The following is a 20,621-nucleotide window of genomic DNA, read 5'->3' as shown; positions in this document are numbered from 1 at the left end:
TTCTTTGGGTCCCTAAGTAGCTCATGTTAATAATTAACCTTGTCCTATGGTCATCTGTGAACTTTTACTCTGGTGCACATTTGGACAGGACAGAAACAAGTTAGACGAGTTATAGTCTAAGAGAAGGGAGCTACCTGCCTGCTAGCTGCAGGCTGGGTTGTTACCGGATAACATGGCATCATTTGGAAAGGGAAGATTGCTCCTTTGAATCACAAGACAGGCACAGAACCAGGTACTGTCTGATTCAGAGAAAGATTCATTTTTTAACTCTGCATCTCCTGCCCTCATTACAGTTGGCAAAAGGAAGTGGGAAGTGTATGGTAAGAACTTGGAAACTTTGTCTTTCAGGCTCCCAGATGAGGGGGAGCTGAAAGAAGAGAGATGAGGGGCAGGAGGAGGCAGAGAGAAAGAACACAGGAACAGGAAGAGGACATAACTGAATGCACAGTGCTCTGCTCTGTGATTGAAACATTCTACCTACAGGAAGTGAGAGACACTGAGTTTATCCTTAGGAAGGAGAAGGGACATTTATTGTTGATATGACTGGTTTTTTTGGGGGGGGGAAATACGTATTTTTGAACTTAAAGTTTAATGAACCCCAGTGTGGAGGTGCTTATTTCCATTGTTCTAAGCTTGGCAATAGGCATTAAGATGAAATGGTACAAAATAATGGGTCTGGATTGGACTGCATGCCAGTCAGAGAGTGAAAGCCAGATCTGGTGCTTTTGGGCTAGGCTGCAAATCCTCCTTAGTGTCGTTCTGATGTAGTATATATTACTGGAAACTAGATGTTTGTAAATTGAATACAACTACAAGTTACAAAAAGACTGAAGGATGTAGGAAATTTTGCAGTGTGAAAGACACCTGGTAATGTGGACACCCCTTCCATACCTGAGAAGACTTCATGACTAAGGATGGGTCATAGGCTCTTTATTTTCCCAGCTTCCAGTGCAGTGGTCAGCATCTATTGGGAATGTAGTAAACCTTCCCAGTGCTGAACTAAATGTAAGCTATTGCTTATTTTGAGTTATCTTGATCAGGACGTAGCTGTATGATAAATTCAATGCATTTGGGGGCAGGGGAGGCAGTCTTGTTCTGAGACTATTTGGGGTTCTGTTCTTCCTGAAATGGTGTAACTACCTAGCACATCGAGTGTTTTCTAAGAAATTTGCATTAATGTATATGTAATAACATGGGTTTACTTCTTTTAGTTTTCAAACTTTCATAGAACCTCCAAGCCAGTGTTTTAGGATTATTTATCTATTCCCTCTGGCTGGTGTTAGAGAACAGCTCCCTGGTCTTCCTAGAGCAGCATAAGAGGGCTCAGCCAAGGCTGTGTGGATTCTGTTTTCTTTGCCATAGAGAAAAAAAAAACCCACATCTTTCATATCTGTAAATCAGAGGTGGGGTATTTAAAAATGTATGAATGAATTAAAAATCTTTGAGTGCTATATGGGGCCCTCACACTGAAACTATGGAAATGGGTAGTAGGTCGATAGATTTCTTCACAGTGCCCTCTAGAGGCAAGGCATGCATGGCCGTACACAGACAGTGTCTGGCTCAGGCTCCCAGGACGTGTATGGGAAGTTTGAGGGTTTGAGGGACCTCCTGAAGAAAGATTTGTTGGAGAATGAAGCCAGGAACTCATAAAGCCATGGAGGGTTAGCTGTCAGAGCAGAGGCCAACAGATGGAAGCCCTGCCTGATTGCTAACAAGAAATACAGCCTGGCTATCATGCAGGATTAAAATCTGACTGTCATGGGAGAGGAAGCAGGGGAGTTGGGATATGAGAAAACAGCACGGACCCCTGCCTGGTCACTAGTCATTTGATGACTAGACGCTATTTCTAGGATTCATTTATTTGAATGGTATCACTATTCTTCATCCAATTTAAAACATGGATTAAATAAGCTATTGCAACAAGATAAGCCGAGTGGTGATTTTCTGTAATGTTTCTTACATACTCACACTCTCCCAAGCTTAGGAAGATGGTGGGTGTCTCTAACGATGCTAGTACTACATTCTTTACTTACTTACTTATTTAATTATTTTAAATATAGTTACATCACCCGACTCTCTCTAACCTCTCCTACCCTCTTTTAAATTCAAATTCACAGCCCCTTATTATTGTTTATATATATATATATATATATATATATATATATATATTGTGTGTGTGTGTGTGTGTGTGTGTGTGTGTGTGTTTGTGTGTGTGAATAAGTATATGAATGCAACATGATGAGTCCAGCAGTTTTTTTTTTTTTTTAACTAGAGCTGAAGACTGAACCCAGGGCTTTGCGCTTGCTAGGCAAGCGCTCTACCACTGAGTTAAATCCCAAACCCCAACATTTTATTTTATTTTATTTTTTTTGATTTTTTGAGAGGGTTTCTCTGTGTAGCTTTGCGCCTTTCCTGGAACTCGCTTTGGAGACCAGGCTGGCCTTGAACTCACAGAGATCCGCCTGCCTCTGCCTTCCGAGTGCTGGGATTAAAGGTATGTGCCACCACTGCCCAAGTCTAGCAGTTTTTAATTGTCTGTAGCTCTTCTTCTAGGGTTGGGACCCCATGTGATTTTCCTTATCCACGTTGGCATGTCAACTGGTGTTTTCATTATTCAGGACTTGCTTAAACAGCCATATTGTTGAGATTTCATGAGTATGGCTTCCCTGTCATATCTATAAGATACTATCTTGGAGCAGACTTTCTGGTTCTCTGGCTCTTACAATCTTTCTTCCTTTCCCCCATTCTCAGAGGGTTAGGTGTAGGGGTTGTGTTGTAGTGTATCAATTTGGTCTGGGCATCCTACATTTTAATTTCTCATACCTTTCTGTAATGGTCTCCATCTGCTGTGAAAAAAAAAAATAATGGATGGTAGAGAACTACACTTGTTGGGCCAGCACTACATTTATCCTGTCTCTTTAATTTTCTGTTTCAATATTGATAGTATATAGGCATTTTTTTTTTTTACTTTATGTTTTATAAGGCTCAAAAGCCACATTGCACCAATCAACACAAAAAATACTTTTAATGTCGGAGCCATCTTAAGAGGGCTGAGCTAGCCGGACATCATGCCTGCCTGGCTGATCGCTGTGCTGAGTATGGAAGTATTACTTCTAGCAGGTAAGTAGAAAGCGTGTGAGCAGATCACACATCAGGTCACTAGGTCACCTTGAGAGCCACTATTAATAGTGAAAATATTGCCTTGCTTATATACTGTAGACATACAATTTTTACTTGCCCACTTAAAATATGAGTTAAAACATTATTTTAGAAGGAAGTATTGAAGTATCTGCTTCAGGATCTGAAATAATAGTTTTTTTTCCTAATGAGTATCTGGGGTTATTTCTTAAATTGTTATGAATAGATATTTCAATTTTTAATGGCCAGTGAGGGTTGCTGTAACAATTCAAATACTTTAATAATAACATAACTTCTTCTATAATCTCTTCTTGGCTAGTAGATATAATTCTTATTAGATTTTATTGTTATATCTTCCCGAAGGCATTGTGTCTTAGTGATTAATGGCTGCTTCCATTAAAATCACCTTCTTTTTCTTTCTAATCATGCTTCCAACTTCTCAGTGAGTTTGGTAATCCTCTGTATCTTAGTTTTTGTCTTCTTTGGATAAAATTATCTTGTCATTTCTGGGAGTCTAAGAATGGTGGGATCTGGTTAGGGTTGCCATGATGTGATCTTGACATGAATTAGTTTCCACCATACTTAGGTGTAGTGCGTCACCAAAAGGTTGCTGTATGTAATGCCCTGGGCTACTCTACAGTCAAGGCACGGTTTACACTGGAAATTTTCTGACATGGAAATGAAGGAGTTTTCTTTAGATAACACACAACTCTTTGTTTGCTTATTATCATCTGGAGGTTCTGAGTGATTTTTGTTAGCCTCTTTGAAGTGGCTTTGCCTTGACCATGACATGTCTGTGAATATCCTTAAAGATGTTATTAAGCTTCATTTAGTCTAGTGTTTCAAGTTCTCATGCCTTTCCTTTTTTATTTTAAAGAAATTCTGCAGTGTTCTCTCTTTAGTCCATCAGTGATCATTCAAGGCAAAAATCAGGGAAGTCTTGGATGCATTTGGAGAGTCATGCTGATTATGTGTTCAATAAGGCTCAGAAAGGAAAAGCAGAAGACAAAAGAGAAGGAAGCAGGCGCATCTCCAAGAAGTTTCCCTCTTCCCAGGAAGTAGGAATATAAATAGTGAACTTTATATTGAATAGAGAGCAGAAGAGATCAGGGAGGCAGAGTGAGTCCAGCTGAGAACCAAGCATGTCTCTGAGATATTTCTAAGGGAAGCAGAAATTTGGGATTGTCCTCATGAACACTGGGGTTCTGGATTGATAAAATGAGAGTGATACATTTTCCTTAAAGTAGAACTCTAAAGCCATGTTTCCTGGGCCAGCAATGCCTGAATCCCCACTCACTCAGCAATGCACATCTAGTACCAGAAACTCTGGCAATAGGGCCTGGTGATCCAAGCTTCATCCAGCCCCTGGATGACACATACATGCTAAAGTCTGCTTTAAGATATCAGAGGTACTAGTGGATTATATATAACCTTCAAAACCAGTGTTTTCTTTTACTGACAGATCCCTACCTGAGTTTCCAGGTTGAACCTGCAGAAGGTAGCCTCGCAGGGGGAACATGGATCATAGTTGTTTTTGATGGTAGGTGTGGCCTCCCTTAAATGTGAGTGTTGAATTTGCTGATCCAAAGCATAAAGGAGTATGAATCTTTGCCTCCTTGTCTAAGAACAGCTCTAAAGAAGGACCCAAACAGGATGAACTGATTGACCCAACTCTGTCTTTGCAGATGCTGGCTGGCCAGTGTCACAGCAGAGGTCACTCTTGTATTAGTGTCCTCATGGTGGGGTGCTTGGGAAGATGATGGGCTGACATGGAAGTGTCAGCATAGTATGAAGTGTTATCCTGGACATATGATTCCATGTTAGGAGCCCCTAAGCCATGCCTTACTCTACCCATTTCCCCCATTGCACAAAGCAACTTGGAAGGATGGAAAACTCTTTCCTAGCGGATAGGCAGATGTGAAAGGAGAAATATTTTTGTAGGCTCATATGAGAACGTTTGTAAAGCAGCATTAACTGCCTTTGGAAATGAGTATCAATGTTATCCTTTGGCAAACACAATGTCTTACATTGCCCTCTTGTGGCCAATGTTTATATTGCCCTGTATGTCTCTGATGTCTGAGATTTTTCCTTGCTTTTAGGTTTGGAGAAAAGTGTTCTTTACCCCAACAATGGCTCTCAGCTGGAGATAGACATGGTGAATGTGGCATTTCCTGCCTTGCCGAGGATCCCCTGTGATGTCTCTCCTGTCCTCGTGGATTTGCCTGTGGTGACTTGCCAAACCAGGTACACAAGTCTGGAGAACAAAACCTGGCTGGATGAAGGAGCTTTCCTTTCTCAGTAGCTTTGGGTGATAGTTAAGCAACTCTCGCAGTGCCTACAATGATCAGGCATGGCTTTAAAACACTCTACGTGAATATGCTTACATGCTTTCAAAATTCTTTTCCTTTAATCTCTCTTGGAGTAGAAAACAGAAACAAAGTTCTGTCTATGGCAGAAAGGACAGATGAAAGAAAATGAAAATTAACACCATCACAAACAAAAGCAATCACCTGTCATTGTTCTTTCTTTTGTAAAACTTTAATTTTTCTTTACTATTTCATTTTATTTTTGAGATTATAATGTAATCACATCATTTTCCCTTCTCTTTCCTCCCTCCAAACCCTCCACATATTCCACCTTGCTCTCTTTCAAATTTGTGACCCTTTCTCCCATTAATTATTGTTATACACACACACATATATGTACACACACACACACACACACACACACACACACACACACACACACACACACACATATCCCTAAATATTACCTGCTCAGTGTGTATAATGTTATGTGTATGTGTATTTTCAGAGCTGACCATTTGGCACTAGACAACCAATTGGTATGCTCTTCCCTGAGGAAGAGCACCTTTCCTGCTCTCAGTTTTCTTCAGGTGCCTGTAGTTCTTCAAGTAGGGTTGGGGCCTCGTGGGCTTCTCCCCACTCACTCTGGCATGCTTATTGTCCTTGTTCAGTTCACAGCTGGATGGTCAGGGTGGTGAGACTTCATGGGTGTAACTAATCTCTGACACTGCTAGGAGAGACAGTCCCACAGTAGACTGCCTGACCCTCTGGCTCTTACAGTCTTTCTAAAGATCTCAGAATGAGCTAAACACGCAAGTATGCAGTCAAAATTGGAGAAGGCTCCACGAGCTGCTGAGAAGAACGTATATTTATTCTTTTGTGTTTGCTTGAGATGTTTTGTAAATATCTGACAGGTGTATTTGATTTTCGATGTCATTTAACTCTAGCATTTCTGTTTAGTTTTTGTCTCGTTGACCTGTCTATTGATGAGAGTGAGGAACTGAAGTCACCTCACTGTATGAGGATCAATATGTGATTTAGCTGTAGAAGTGTTTCTTTTGTAAACTTGGATGCCATCAACGTTTGGTGCATTTTAGACTTACAATATCCTCTTGCTGAATTTTTCCTTTGATGAGTATGTAGTATCTTTCCCTATCTATTCTAACTAGTTTTGGCTTGACATCTACTTTGTTAAATATTAAAATGATTATACCTGCTTTCTTCTTGGGTTCATTTACTTAAAATATTTTTTTTCCCAATTTTTTTTACCCTGAGGTGATATCTATCTTTATGATTAAAGTATATTTCTTGACTGTAGCAGAAAGATAGGTTCTGTTTTCTAATCTGGTCTATTAGTCTGTGTCTTTTCATTTGGGAATTGAGACCATTAATATTGATAGTTAATAATGAACAGTGTTCAATTGATTTCTTTGTTGGTATAGTGTGTGTTTCATCCCATTTCTTGATTTACTGTTATGGGATTACTTATTTTGTGTATTTTCTTTGGTGTAGTTAACCTCTTTAGACTGGTATTTTCCTTCTAGTGACTTCTGTAGGGCTTGACTGAAAATTTTGTTTTAGTGCTGAGTGTTTGTCTTCCTCGTCTATTGTGATTGATGGTTTTACTGGGTACAGTAGTCTGGTCTGGTAGTTGTCATCTCTAAGAGTTTGCTGGATATCTGTCCAGGCCCTTCTGGCTTTCAGAGTCTCCATTGAAAAGTCAGGTATTATTATTTTATTATTATTTATTAAATTATTTATTTATTTTACATCCTGACCACAGTTTCCCTTCCTCCTCTCCTCCCATTCTCTCCTTCCATCTTACCCCCTAACCCCCATCCACTCCTCCCAGTTTCTGTTCAGAAAGGGCCAGGCTTCCCATGGCTGTTACAAAGTACCATTTTTCTGGTGGTTCTGTCTTAATATGTAATTTGGTCTTTTTTCTTTTGCAGCTTTTAATCTCCTTTTTCTGTTCTGTATGTTTAATGTTTTTATTATTCTGTGTTGTGAGGAATTTCTTTTCTGGTCCAGTCTACTTAGTGTTCTGTTTGTTTCCTGTACCTTTATAGGCACTTCTTACTTTAGTTTGGGGAACTTTTCTTCTATGACTTTGTTTTCTGTGCCTTTGACCTGTGTTTCTTCTCCATCCTCTATTTCTATTATTTATAGATTTAGTCTTTTGATGGTGTCCCAGATTTCCTGGATGTTTTTAGATTTAACATTCTGTTTGTCTGAGATATCCATTTTTTTCTGTCTTGTCTTCAAATCCCAAGATTCTTTTTTCCATGTCTTGGACTCTGTTGATGTGGTTTACCTCTGATTTTTTTGTTTGACTTCCTAACTTGTATTTCTAGTTTTGTTTCAGTTTGGGTTGTCTTTAGTGATACTATTTCTACTTTCATGTCTTGAATTGTTTTCATTACTTCATTCTACTGTTTCTTTGTGTTTTCATAGGCTTCACCAAGAGTTACTCATATCCCCTTCAAGATCTTAGAATATATTCATAGTTGCTAATTTGAAGTGCTTGTCTTGTACTCTTAAAGTCCCAAGAGCCCATAATTCTGAGTTATTAAGTTCTTAAATTAAGTTCAAAGGACTTTCAACAAGAAGAAATATAATTTCTCTTGGTCAAGACTGAGCCCAAGTAGAAGTAGTGAGTAGTAGACCTAGGTGGTGAAAAGTGAAATATAGAGACATTCCCTCAACTCCACCTTACAAACACAGGCACGAGGTGTGAAGCAGTTAGGGGGGAACTTCTGGCTTTTTATTTTTAAAGATTTACGTTTTCTGTCCCCAGATCTCTGCTATCTGAAGCACATGCAGGTCTGTACTCTCTGGAGATACGCTCTGGGGAGCAATTGATTGGCAGCCCATGTCCAGGGTCACTAGACGGCTGTACTTTCAAGGTGGGTCCTGAGGATGGAGGGATGTGTGTTTGACTGGTCAGGTAGTAGCTGTGTTACCAACAACACGTTATAAATCAACCGGCATGTCTGCTTTACTAGGGAAGAAACGCCATGGACAGAATGCTAGGGTTTCCCTCACACTGTGAAAGATAAACGCTGACTCAGGTTCTAGCTGAGTGCCTTATGCATACTGTGTAGTACAATGCTCCCAGATTTATGATGGGGTCGTCTCTTATGCTTGCTGCATTACCCAGGCAGTAGTAAGTGGCAGAACCTGGATTTGACCCATCATGTGACTGTGAATCCACATTGAACCTAAAGGTCACAGAGGAGCCACACGCATCAGTGTTTTGGACGAGTGTTATGTTTTCAGCTGATTCTGAGTGTTAGGATATTGAAGGGACTCAGGGATCCCAGGTCCTTTGGGGGACCCAGTCTCCCTGTCCCCTGCTACATGGTACCTTTTGCTGCTCTTCCTAACACTACTCTGAGAGCTCCTTTGCTGCTGAAATTCTCCTTCCAAGTCAGACAGATGAAGAAGTGAGATGGCAGAAGTGAGAGCCATTTCCTTTAGGCCAGTGTCCCATCTTATTTACTTTAGACCCTTGATACTCACACTAGACTTCCTTCTGTGTTTGGTCCAGCCCAAGAGCCATTTAGCTTTGTGGGAAAATGACCTGTAAATGGGAAACCCTTTAGCAGGCTCTTGGGAAAGGTGCTCCAGCAGTGCTCCTTTGTTTAAGAGCCTTAGAGAACAGAACTGAGTTCCTCACTCACGCTGCTTTAGAGTTAAGAAGCTGCTGCCCTAAACTCAATCGCAATATTATTATATAGGCGCTAACCTTTAGAAATTTGGAACTTGTTGTCCAATCCCAGTTAACAATGTGATCCTCAGCCCAAGAGAATGTTATTGTCTGAAATGTTGTCTCTGTAAGCATGTTGCAAAAGAAGAAACAAATCACAGCATTCTTTCTCGGTGAAGAACCATATCACCATCCCTACCCTGGCTCAGGGACCATCAGAGAGGAGCAGTGTCTGAGTACTCCTGAATCACCAAGTATTCCTTCACCTCAGAAAGTCGTTTTCCTACTTATTATAAAGATCAGTAAGGACAGGGGTGGGAGAGACAGTCTTCCTGAAATTGCACATTAAAAAAAGCCTACAAGTCAGGCAGTGGTCTACTAACATGGTGAGCTGATGAACTAGCACCAGGGAATGCAGTTAATGAGAGGCACTTGAGTGAAATACCATGCAATGTGCCTTTCTGCTTTGGGACTGGGACTTAGGGAACCACGGGTATTAAAAATTAATTCCATCTTGCCAGCCCACTCCAAAGAGCCTGCTGTGGGCACTGACAAATCTGAAGGACTCACAGAAGGTTTATCAAGTAGCTGGCGGCTGTGACTTCTCATTCTAATCTGCTGTTTTTACCATCCCTCTCTGGCCCACCTACCTTCCCATCTTGCTGTTGCTGACCTCACTGGTCTCAGGGATCAGTGTGTAGGAAGCCTGCTTTGGAAGCTCATTAATTTTTCACTGTTCTGTCTCCAGCATGGTGGGTGACCAGAAGTCAGTTTCTCTTAGAAACAGTACTATTTTATGTTTTATGAATACAGAAAGAATCGTGAGTGAAAACTTTTATTGTGGTTTAACACTACACGTATACCCCAATGCTCTCTGAGGAGCTGGGAGGAAGCAATAAATGAGTCTATATATTGCCACTAACTTCTCGAAGGATGACAGATGGCACAGTAGATCTTATATTTCAAGCTGGAAACCTAGAGGTATGCTTTGGTATTTGCTTTGAAGTTGACTGCTTCATCTGCCTTGGTTTTTAATGAGCGTGAGAGGGCAATAACAACTTCTTTAAAATTCCAATGGAATTCAGATGACACACAGAGTGCAGTCACTGGGTTGGAGGCCAGAGCTGGGACTGAATGTTTGGCATCATGAGTGGAACTGCATTAATCTTTATCTTCTGTTGAGATCACAGCCAGTTCTTAATCTGAAAAGTCACAGTAGTCTTATCTGGACCCCCTGACTGTGCATATTTTCTGTGAACTAGTTTCTAACCCTTTCCTATAGAGAATGAGGAAAACGGCCTTGACAGCTGACTGTACTGCTGTGTAGATCAATACTTAAACTCCACGCTCAACAGGCCACCATGGGCTTGGTTGAAAAGCCTTTTCATTCCCGAAGCCTGATTAGGGCAGTTGATTAACCATGGCTGTTCTCTGGTAATAGTCTCTCTGGGAATTTGGACTCCAGGGGAGCTGGATGCAACCCAAACAAAACAGTTTGCTGTAGTTCGTTTTGTAAATGTGAAGCATCGTAGTTACTTAGAAAGGAAGCAGTCTAGGCATCTAGCAGGAGAAGTGGTTATTAAGTCTCTTCCTGGGTGAAACATTAACTCATGGGTCAAACCTTGGCCTGGCCAGTCTGTATGTATCTCCTCACGTAGCCTGGTATGATGTCCCAATGGAGCATGGTCTACTCTTAGCCTACTCTAGATATCTGTAGGTGGGATGGACTTCCTGAATGATCTCATCCTGCCTTTCCTTCTCGGTAGTATATCCGTCAACAATGGATGGGCTGTTGTTGGACTGACAGGAATACAAATGTCTCCCACATTTCAGGCTAGGCATGGGAAGCAATTGCGGTAGCAACCTGCAATGTCCCCTTTGGCAAAGCCTGACATTAACTGTTGTGTTTTAAGAAAGGGACATTGTAAGTTGATTTGGGATTCTATGACTAGGCTTCAGCATTTTCCCACTTCTCTCATAAATGGTGTTTACCGTGTGTGTGTGTGTGTGTGTGTGTGTGTGTGTGTGTGTGTGTGTGCGTGCGCACGTTCACACATGGCCTTAGCGAACATGTGGAAGTCAAAGGAGAATCTTGGGTTTCTCTCAGTCTGTCTTTGTCTTCTCCCTTGGTTAAGTCAGGGGCTCTGTTGTTTTCCCATTGACTTCCAGAGAGTCTTGTCTCCACCTCCCACATCACCCTAGGAGCGCTGGGATAACAGATGTATCTGACTTTACATGAGTTGTGGGGATTCAAACTCGGGTCCTCACACTCGCATGACAAGTGCCTTATTCACTGAGACATGGTCACAGCCGTGGCCTCCATCTTGAAGGACAGTGTTCCTTCCCATTTCTTGAATATCCCCCCCCCAAAAAAAAATAGGCACCCTCTGTTTTTCTATCTTTACTCATGTATATCCAACTTCTTATTTTATAGAATGGTGAGCTGACAATAATGTAAACGACACTCCTTCCAGCTTAAAAATTAACTCAAAGACATTTAATTATAATAATGAAATTAAAAGACTGACATTCTGGATGGCACCTTGTCCACCTTTCCTTATGCCAAAATATGTCCCTGGGTGTGGCGGGCAGGTAGGTAGAAACAGGCTTGCCAGATCTGAACAGTATGGCACAGGGTAGGGAGATGTGTGACATCGATCCGATCCCTTGAACTCATCTGCCAAATATAATATTTTCTGTCATCCCTGCTTTGTGGGATTAGCACGAGGCTAACAAGGAGGAAGTGTGAAGTGATTGGGGAGATGCATCCTGTTTTCCACTCCCACTTTCCGAGGAATAGTTTGTAGCCCTTGTGGTCATGTCTATTCTAATGAAATGCTCACTTGTGATAATACTTTTAAACAGTTTTCCAAGGCACAGACACCTGTCGTGTATCAAGTTAACCCGCCAAGTGGAGTACCAGGTAAGAAATCTTCTGTTAAGTATGAATAACTGTGAATCCCTCTGCCAACCTTGCTGCAGACATTTCTACCAGTGTGTGGTGTCTATTGTCTAATTTAGCTTCTTACCTGATGTTGTTTTGAAAAGAAGTTTCAGCTTCTGTTTTTTTTTTTTTTTTTTCTTAAATTGTTTTTCCCCCCTTAGGCACTTTTGTTCTATGGCTTTACTGATAACAACAACAACAAAAAAAAAATCTAAAAGATTAAAAAAAAAAGTAGTCCACACAGGAGACTGTAGGAGATAGAAATCATAACCACTCCACTTTATTCCCAACTGAAATAGTCCATTCATACCAGGAAGTCTGTGTTGACCCCCTACTGTGTGCCAACTTACACACATAACTCTTCATATATATTATTATCTGAGGATCACAAAAACATGATGCTACAGGCACAATTATTATTTTCATTTTTGAGGAGGAACAAATGAGGTATCAGGGGGTTAAATGGTTTGTTCAAAGAAGTGATTCTCAACTTTCCTAATGCTGCAACCCTTTAATACAGTTCCTCATGTTGTGGTAACCCCACTTATTGCTACATCATAACTGTAATTTTGCTACTGTTGTGAATCATAATGTAAACATCTGATATGCAGGATATCTGATACATGACCCCACCTACCCACCCAAAGGGGTTGAGACCCACAGGTTGAGAACTGCTAATCTAAAGTCATATCATAAGTGGTGCAGCCGAGGTTTAAGTTGAGATAAAATCTGTGCCTATTATTATTTTGGTGTATGTCAACTGACACTGGATACAACTCAGAAAGCTATTAGCCCTGATATTTATCTAGAGGATTTGTTCGTGAGTTAGAGAAGCACAGACATATATACTTGATCTTAATCAAAAGGCTTGGAAAGGATTCAGATGACAGCATGTTAGAGCCAGGAGGGCAGAAGAGGAGGTGGTTGTGTGAGGGTAGGGATTTACATAGAGGAATCAGATGCTCTGAGACATAGGCTCAGTAACTTTGTCAATTTTCTTTAAAACCAAATAATAAACACAGCTTTTTAAAATGTGCTCTGCTATCTTGTAATGGGCCAATTCCTATATGTATGTATGTATACATGTACACACACACATATATACCAAATTTTTCATTTGTTCTTTATTTACAGTATAGTATACATCTATAAACATAGCTGCTAATTTAAAAAATGATTACATTTGCATATTTACTTATTATTAGTGTGAATATGTATGTATGTGTGTTAGTGTGTGTACTGTGTACATATGCACATATGTTATAGCTTGTGTATGGAGGAGGCCAGAGGACAACTTTCAGGAGTTGGTTCTCTCCTCCTACCATGTAGGTTCAGGAATGAAACTCAGGCCATCATGTTCAATGGGAAGTGCCTTTTTAAACCCACTGAACCATCTTGGTAGACCAAGTTGCTGGGTTTTTAGGTAGGACTATGTCTGAATGCATAATCTGATCTAATTGTTTTGATGAGATTGACTGGTTAAGGTAATAAGAATGAATATCTATGTTACAGACAGTGTTTGTATGTTATAGTGTGTGTGTGTGTGTGTGTGTGTGTGTGTGTGTGTGTGTGTGCATGTGTGTGTAGGCAAAATTTATGTATGTGCCTATTTAAATTACAGTCTAAAGAACAAGAATTTAGCATTGTCTTACTGATATGAGGCTTTCATAGATATATTCCATTGTATTAGTTTGATTAACCAACACATCATGTTTTATGAAAAAGGATGCGAACTATGACAATTATATAGATATTTGGGTTTCTGGTGCTTGTGTGTAGAAGGTTTCAGTTTAGGTGGCAGAAGTCTTATTCTGATGAGGAATGAGTAAGGAGCCATGAGAGACATGAAGTGGGATGTCAGTTGTTCTCCAGATCTGTCAAACCTGTTTGTCTCACCAAGGTGGAGTTCTGCACTGTCTCTTCCACATTTTTGGGGGAACAATGGGTGGCTGGCCTTGTCAGCGTGGTCCCTCAAGGCACGATCTACATGGCTGCATCTTTGCAATCACTTTCTAGACAATTACTCTCATTTCATTTGGGAAGCTTGCCCAGAGTAGCAGCCAGGGACACGTGGGAGGAGGTAGCTACATAAGAGACAGCCTTTTATTTTATGGGTGGTTGGGTTTCTGTATGTGCTTAACAGTCCTTCACTGTGACGCAGAATCCCCTGGCACTGTGCTCTGCTTTGCCCATTTGTCAGTCTCTGTTTGTTGGGCTGCTTTGTTTAGGAACAAGCAACCAAAGACCCCACAGGATTTTCTAATTTCTGCAACCTGCTATTTGTTTCTAAGTGGAACATGACAAAGCTTGGCTTCTTCCCGGGGAACTAGGGAGCTAATCGTGCAGTTTGGTCAACATAAAACAGAACCATTCTGCCAGTTTAGCAGCAGCAGCAGCAGCAGCAGCAGCAGCAGCAGCAGAGAATTTAACATTCGAGTCTTCTGAAAACTCTGACACCTTTGTCTCAGTCCTTAAGAACCTACGCTTTCTCTTCATCTCCCTGAAAGGTCCAGTCCTAGCCATGCAATGACTGGGTGAAAGTCCCCCTTTCACACAGAACAGCGTGACGAGAATCCACAGAGGATGATGTTCAGTAGCTTTAAATGCTCATGGAAAAAAAGTTTCCTGGACACAGTGACCCCAAGTATATCCTTTTCTGAGTTTTGAGGCTTTACTGGACCAACAAATACTTCTCTAATCTGTGAAGGTAGTTTCTAATAATATGACTGCCTGTATATCTTGAGTAGCTGGGGTTATAGGAACATGACATAGTACATGGTTCACCCTGTCATTGAATAGTGCATTTGCTGAGTGAACAACATATGTTCATTATTCATACATCCATATAAACTTTAGTTCTAACTCTCTCGCTGTTTTGTGCTCATCTTTAGTTCCTGTCCATTTGGGTCACAAGGGACTTTTTTATCTTTTGTACTTTGAGATACAGAAAATAATTAGGATCCCAGAAGACTGATCAGAGATTGTGTGATACAGCCTCTTCACATAGTTTTTTATTTGTTTTCTCATTTTTATTAGTTCTTTGAGAATTTCACACAATATATTTTGATCACATTTACCTGCTTGTTCCAGATCCACTTCCCCCTTCCCTACCCATGCACCTTTGTGTTTTCTTTTATTTTCCTCGAAACAAACAAACAAACAAACAAACAAACAAACAAACACCAAGTGCAATTTGTGCTGCCCATATACTCTTGGGCGTGTGGCCTTCCACTGGATGTGGTTGACTTACCAAGGGCCACACTCTTAGAGAAAATTGACCTACCCTCTCTCAGCAGCTCCCTGTTGTCAATAACTCTGTATCTAAGGCTAGAGTATTCCATGCTGGGATTTTGTCTGCTTTGAGCTTACACAGGTTTTTGTGCACACAGTCTCCACAAGCACTGTGAATTTATTTGAGCAGTGCCCCCTTCTTTCTGGAAAACGCTGTTTCTTATTCATCATTTCTGTCTCTAGCTCATACAATTTTTTTACTCCCTCTTCCACAATGACTCTTAGTACTTGGTGTAGTCTGAATTTTTCCTGTGTCCCACTCAGTCCTGCAGCCACTCTAACCCAAATAAACACACAGAGGCTTATATTACTTACAAACTATATGGCCTATGGCTCAGGTTTCTCGATAGCTAGCTCTTCAAACTTAAATCAACCCATTTCTATTAATCTATGTATTGCCACATGTTCTGTGGCTTTACCTGTGTCCCATTACATGTTGCTCCTTGGGAGGCAGGCTGGCATCTCTCCTGCCTCTGCCTTTCTTCTTCCTGTCTCTCTCTTGGATTTCCTGCCTGGCTATAACCTGACCTACCATAGGCCAGAGAAGCTTCTTTATTAACCAGTCATAGCAACATATGTTCACAGCATACAGAAGGATATTCCACAGCAACTTGAGGTGTGTGTGGTATGGATATCCCAAACTACATGTAGCTATTCCACAACTATTACACTTTGCAAGTTGACCTATTGTGAGTCTCTGTGTTAATTGCCATCCACTGCCAAAAGAAGCTGCTTTGATGAAGATTGAGAAATATGACACATAATACACACACACACACACACACACACACACACACACACACAGGATATCATAATGTGTTTAATGTGTGCATATGTTGTACAACATTCATTTCAAAGTATGTACATCTGTCTCCTCAAATATAGCCTTTATTTTGAAGACATTGAAAATCTTTTCTTCTAGATTTTAAAACATAGAACATTGACATTATGTAAAGTCATTGGATTGTGCAATAGAATACTAGGACTTATTTCTCCCCTCTCACTGGAACTTAGATACCAATGGTCAACCTTTTCTCATCCCTCCCACTCACTGATTCTTCCCATTAGAACAGGTAAGTACTGTTCTCCTCTCAACTTCTGTGTAATCAATCAATGCTTTTAGGTAATAATGAATCATTATTTTAGCCTTCCTAGTGGGTAACCTGGATCACTGGATTCCACCACTCATTTTACATTTATAGAGTTTATTAAACATGTTAATTTTACACACCTGTGCCTTGTTGGGTATATGTAACCAAACAAAAGCAAACCAAATTTAGGCTCCACATTTGAAGTTTGAGCTAAGGCCGTTGCATTTTGAACTCTTTTTAAAACAGGAGAAGTAGTACATGTATATGGCTGGATCATCACCGACCGGTTGGAGACCTTTGATACTGATGTGTACTACATTGACAGGTAAGCAGGTTTGTTCCTGCGCTCACCTTGTCACATATGTGCTAGATAGACAGCTTCCTCTGCAGCAATAAGTTGCAAGGACTTGGCACAGAACTGCTATTTTTTCTGTGCAGTTTATGGCCTCTGATATACCAGATTTCAGCTTTTCCTTTGTGAATGTGGTTGCAACTGGCAGATTAAACTGGTCCATTTTTTTTTTTAAACTGACAAGTAGTGATTGGGCTCTGAACCACACTGTAACTGTGTCTGGGGGTTTTCCCTTTGATTCTTACCCTTCCTCCCCTCCTCTCTTAGGCTAAAGTAAATTCTTTCTAAAATGATGATACATAAACACAAAAGTCCACTAACTTCTTTTTAGTTATTGTCCATCTGTGCATTCAGAACTCCTGTTGGTGGGATGAGAGGGAACTGTGGGCTAAGGTACCAAAGAGGAAAGGAACCAAAGGGCCCAGGTACTAAAAGTTGTGTAGTTGTGGAGCTTGCAACATTTATTGGAAGTGTAAACATGGCTTTCTTTAATGGCTATTTTAGAATTATAAAGTGTTGCAGACTGCATCCATTCACCTGGGCTCCACACTAGGGCCCACAGCTCTGCCAGCTTTATCTGAGGCTAGGGTCATTCTAGTGACCCCAGGGAAGATACTGCCCACCTCCTGCTAAACTCATTTAAGCCTGTCCAACAATGTCAAACTACACCCCTACCCATGGGCTCCATAACTTGGCCTACTACTTTGGAAAATGTCTTTGTCTTAAGGGAGGCCACGCTGGATCTAGGAACCCTAGACTTCACTCTCCCTCCTTGGGCTCCATATCTAGGCCTACTATGTCAGAAGCAGACTTTAGCTTTGCAAGAACACAGGCTGGATCTACAGTACAGGAGCAGCTGTACTGGAGGCCAGGCTGGTCCTAGGGATCCCAGAGGCCAGACCAGATCCAGAGACCATAGACTGCATGCCCTACCCTAGTCTCCATATAATGGTTTCCAACTTCAGAAGAAGACTTTGACTTTATGAGAGGCCAGAAGACCAGAGAGGAAAGAGAAATCAAGGAACAAAACACCCATACAACAAACACAAATGCAGGAATCAACACCTAGACCAATAACCATCCCAAATCCAGATGCCTAAATGCCAGTGTAAGAACACAATCAATAACAGAAAAGGCAATATGGTATCACCAGAGCCAGTTGTCTTACAACAGCAAGACCTGAACAATCCAACATAGCCAAAGCACAAGAAAACAACCTTAAAATGAATTTATGAAGACAATAGACATCCTTAAAGATATGAAAATAAATCCCTTAAAGAAATGGAGAAAAAGACAAGAAAAATCGGAAGAAATCAATAAATTCCTGAAAGAAAGCCAAGAAAAACAAATGAAGGAAACTGTTCAAGACCCGAAAATGAAAATAGAAGCAATAAAGAAATGGAAAATCTGGGCAGATGAACAGAAAACACAGATGCAATCACCACCATCAGGATACATGAGATGGAAAACAGAATTTCAGGCACTGAAGACTGTTGTCGCTTGTTTTTGCTCTTTTGCTCTTTTGGTTCTTTGGGGCCCCACCACAAAGCTCCCAAATCAATCACACATGGAGGCTTATTCTTAATCTGCCCAGCCTCAGCTTGGACTAATTCTAGCCAGCTTTCCTTAACTTAAATTATCCCATCTACCTTTTGCCTCTGGGCTTTTTCATTTTCTTACTTCTGTAATCTTTGACCCTTAGTCTGTGGCTTTTCTTGCTTCTCTTCCTTCTTTGGCTACTACTTCCTCCTCCCAGATTTCTCCTATTCATCCTCTCTGCCTGCCAGCCCCACCTACTTCTCTCTCCTGCCTCACCATTGACTGTCCAGCTCTTTATTGGACGATCTAGTGTTTTAGACATAGTAAACAGCTTCACAGAGTTAAACAAATGCAACACAAACAAAAGTAACACACCTTAAAATAATATTCTACAACAGAAGAAATAACAGAGGAAATTCATCGGTCAAAGAAAATGTTAACTCTAAGAAGTTCCTAACACAAACATCCAGAAAATCTGGGATACCATGAAAAGACCAAACATAAGAATAATAGGAATAGAAGAAGGAGAAGAAATGTAGCTTAAAAACCCAGAGAACATATTTAACAAAAATCATAGAAGAAATTCCTATCATAATAAGGACATCCTTATGAAGGTACAAGAAGCTTACAGAACACCAAGTAGATTGGTTGGAAAAGAAAATCCCCTCACCATATAATAATCAAAACATTCAACATACATGGCAAAGAAAGAATATTAAAAGTGGCAGGGGAAGAAGGCCAAGTAAAATATAAAGGCAGCCCTATTACAATCACACCTGACTTCCCAACAGAGACTCTGAAATCCAGAAGAGCCTGGACTGATGTCTTGCAGACTCTAAGAGACCATGGATGCTAGCCTGGACTATTATACCCAGCAAAACTGTCAATCAACATAGCCGGATAAAACAAAGTATTTCATGAAAGTCAAATTTAAACAACACCTATCCACAAATCCAGCCCTACATAAAGTACTGGAAGGAAAACTCCAACCCCAGGAAAATTACAAAATATCCACAAAAATCCACAAAAATTACATATATATATATAAATAGACTTCCAACCAAAATTAATCAAACGAGATGGAGAAGGGCATTTCATATTCATCAAAGGAAACATCCACCAAGGTGATATCTCAGTACTGAATATTTATGCTCCAAATGTAAGGAAACCCAATTTGTAAAAGAAATACTACTACATCTTAAATCACACATAGATCCCTATAAAATAATAGTGGGAGACTTTAACACCCTACTTTCACTGATGGGCAGGGCATCCAGACAGAAACTAAACAAAGAAATAACAGAACAGATGTTATAACTCAAGTGGAACTTGACAACCATTCACAGAACATTTCACCCCAACACAAAAGGTTATACTTCCTTCTCAACACCACATGGAAACTTCTCCAACATTGACCATATATACTCAGCCACAAATCAAGTCTCAACATATAAAAAAAAAAATTGAAATAACCTTCTGTGTCTTATCAGACTACCATGGATTAAAGCTGGATTTCAAAAACAACAGAAACAACAGAAAGCCAACAAACTCATGGAAACTGAATAACTCTCTACTGAGTGACCACTGGGTCAAGGAAGAAATAAAGAAGTTAAAGATTTCCTAGAATTAAATGAAAATGAATGTACAGCATACCCAAATTTATGAGACACAATAAAAGAGTTGCTAAGTGGAACATTCATAGCACTAAGTGCTTTCATGAAGAATTTTGAGAGATCTCATACTAGTGACTTAACAGCATACCTGAAAGCTTTAGAACAAAAAGAAGCAGACACACTTAAGAGGAGTAGATGGCAGGAAATAATCAAACTGAGGGCTGAAATCAATAAAATAGTAACAAAGAGAACAATACTAAGAATCAAGGAAACAGGGCTGGAGAGATGGCTCAGAGGTTAAGAGCACTGACTGCTCTTCCAGAGGTCCTGAGTTCAATTCCTAGGAACCACATGGTGGCTCACAACCATCTGTAACTAGATCTGGTGCCCTCTTCTGGCCTGCAGTCATAATGCTGTATACATAATAAATAAATAAATCTTAAAAAAAGAAATATTAAAAAAAGAATCAAGGAAACAGAGTTGGTTCTTAGAGAAAATCAACAAAATAGATAAACCCTTATACAAACTAGCTAAAAGGCAGAGATAGAATATCCAAATCAACAAAATCAGAAATGAAAAGGGGACTATAACAACAGAAGCTGAGGAAATACCAAAAATCATTAGGTCATACTTTAAAC

The 20,621-nt window shown here is 40.3% G+C and overlaps 1 protein-coding gene across 1 annotated transcript in view; it reads left to right on the top strand.

The window, feature by feature from the left end:
* Positions 1-3,068: 3,068 nt before the first annotated feature.
* The window catches only part of Pkhd1 (PKHD1 ciliary IPT domain containing fibrocystin/polyductin), a 458,933-nt gene continuing 441,380 nt past the window's right edge, over positions 3,069-20,621 (top strand). Inside the window, exons 1-6 of the mRNA XM_036168402.1 lie at positions 3,069-3,120; positions 4,601-4,678; positions 5,238-5,382; positions 8,242-8,350; positions 12,019-12,076; positions 16,726-16,804. Coding sequence (XP_036024295.1) covers positions 3,069-3,120; positions 4,601-4,678; positions 5,238-5,382; positions 8,242-8,350; positions 12,019-12,076; positions 16,726-16,804 — 521 coding nt within the window. The remainder of the gene's footprint in view (positions 3,121-4,600; positions 4,679-5,237; positions 5,383-8,241; positions 8,351-12,018; positions 12,077-16,725; positions 16,805-20,621) is intronic.

Source organism: Onychomys torridus, chromosome 18, assembly GCF_903995425.1.
Source record: "Onychomys torridus chromosome 18, mOncTor1.1, whole genome shotgun sequence".
Classification (NCBI taxonomy): Eukaryota; Metazoa; Chordata; class Mammalia; order Rodentia; family Cricetidae; genus Onychomys; species Onychomys torridus.
This window is presented reverse-complemented; position numbering and strand designations above follow the sequence as displayed.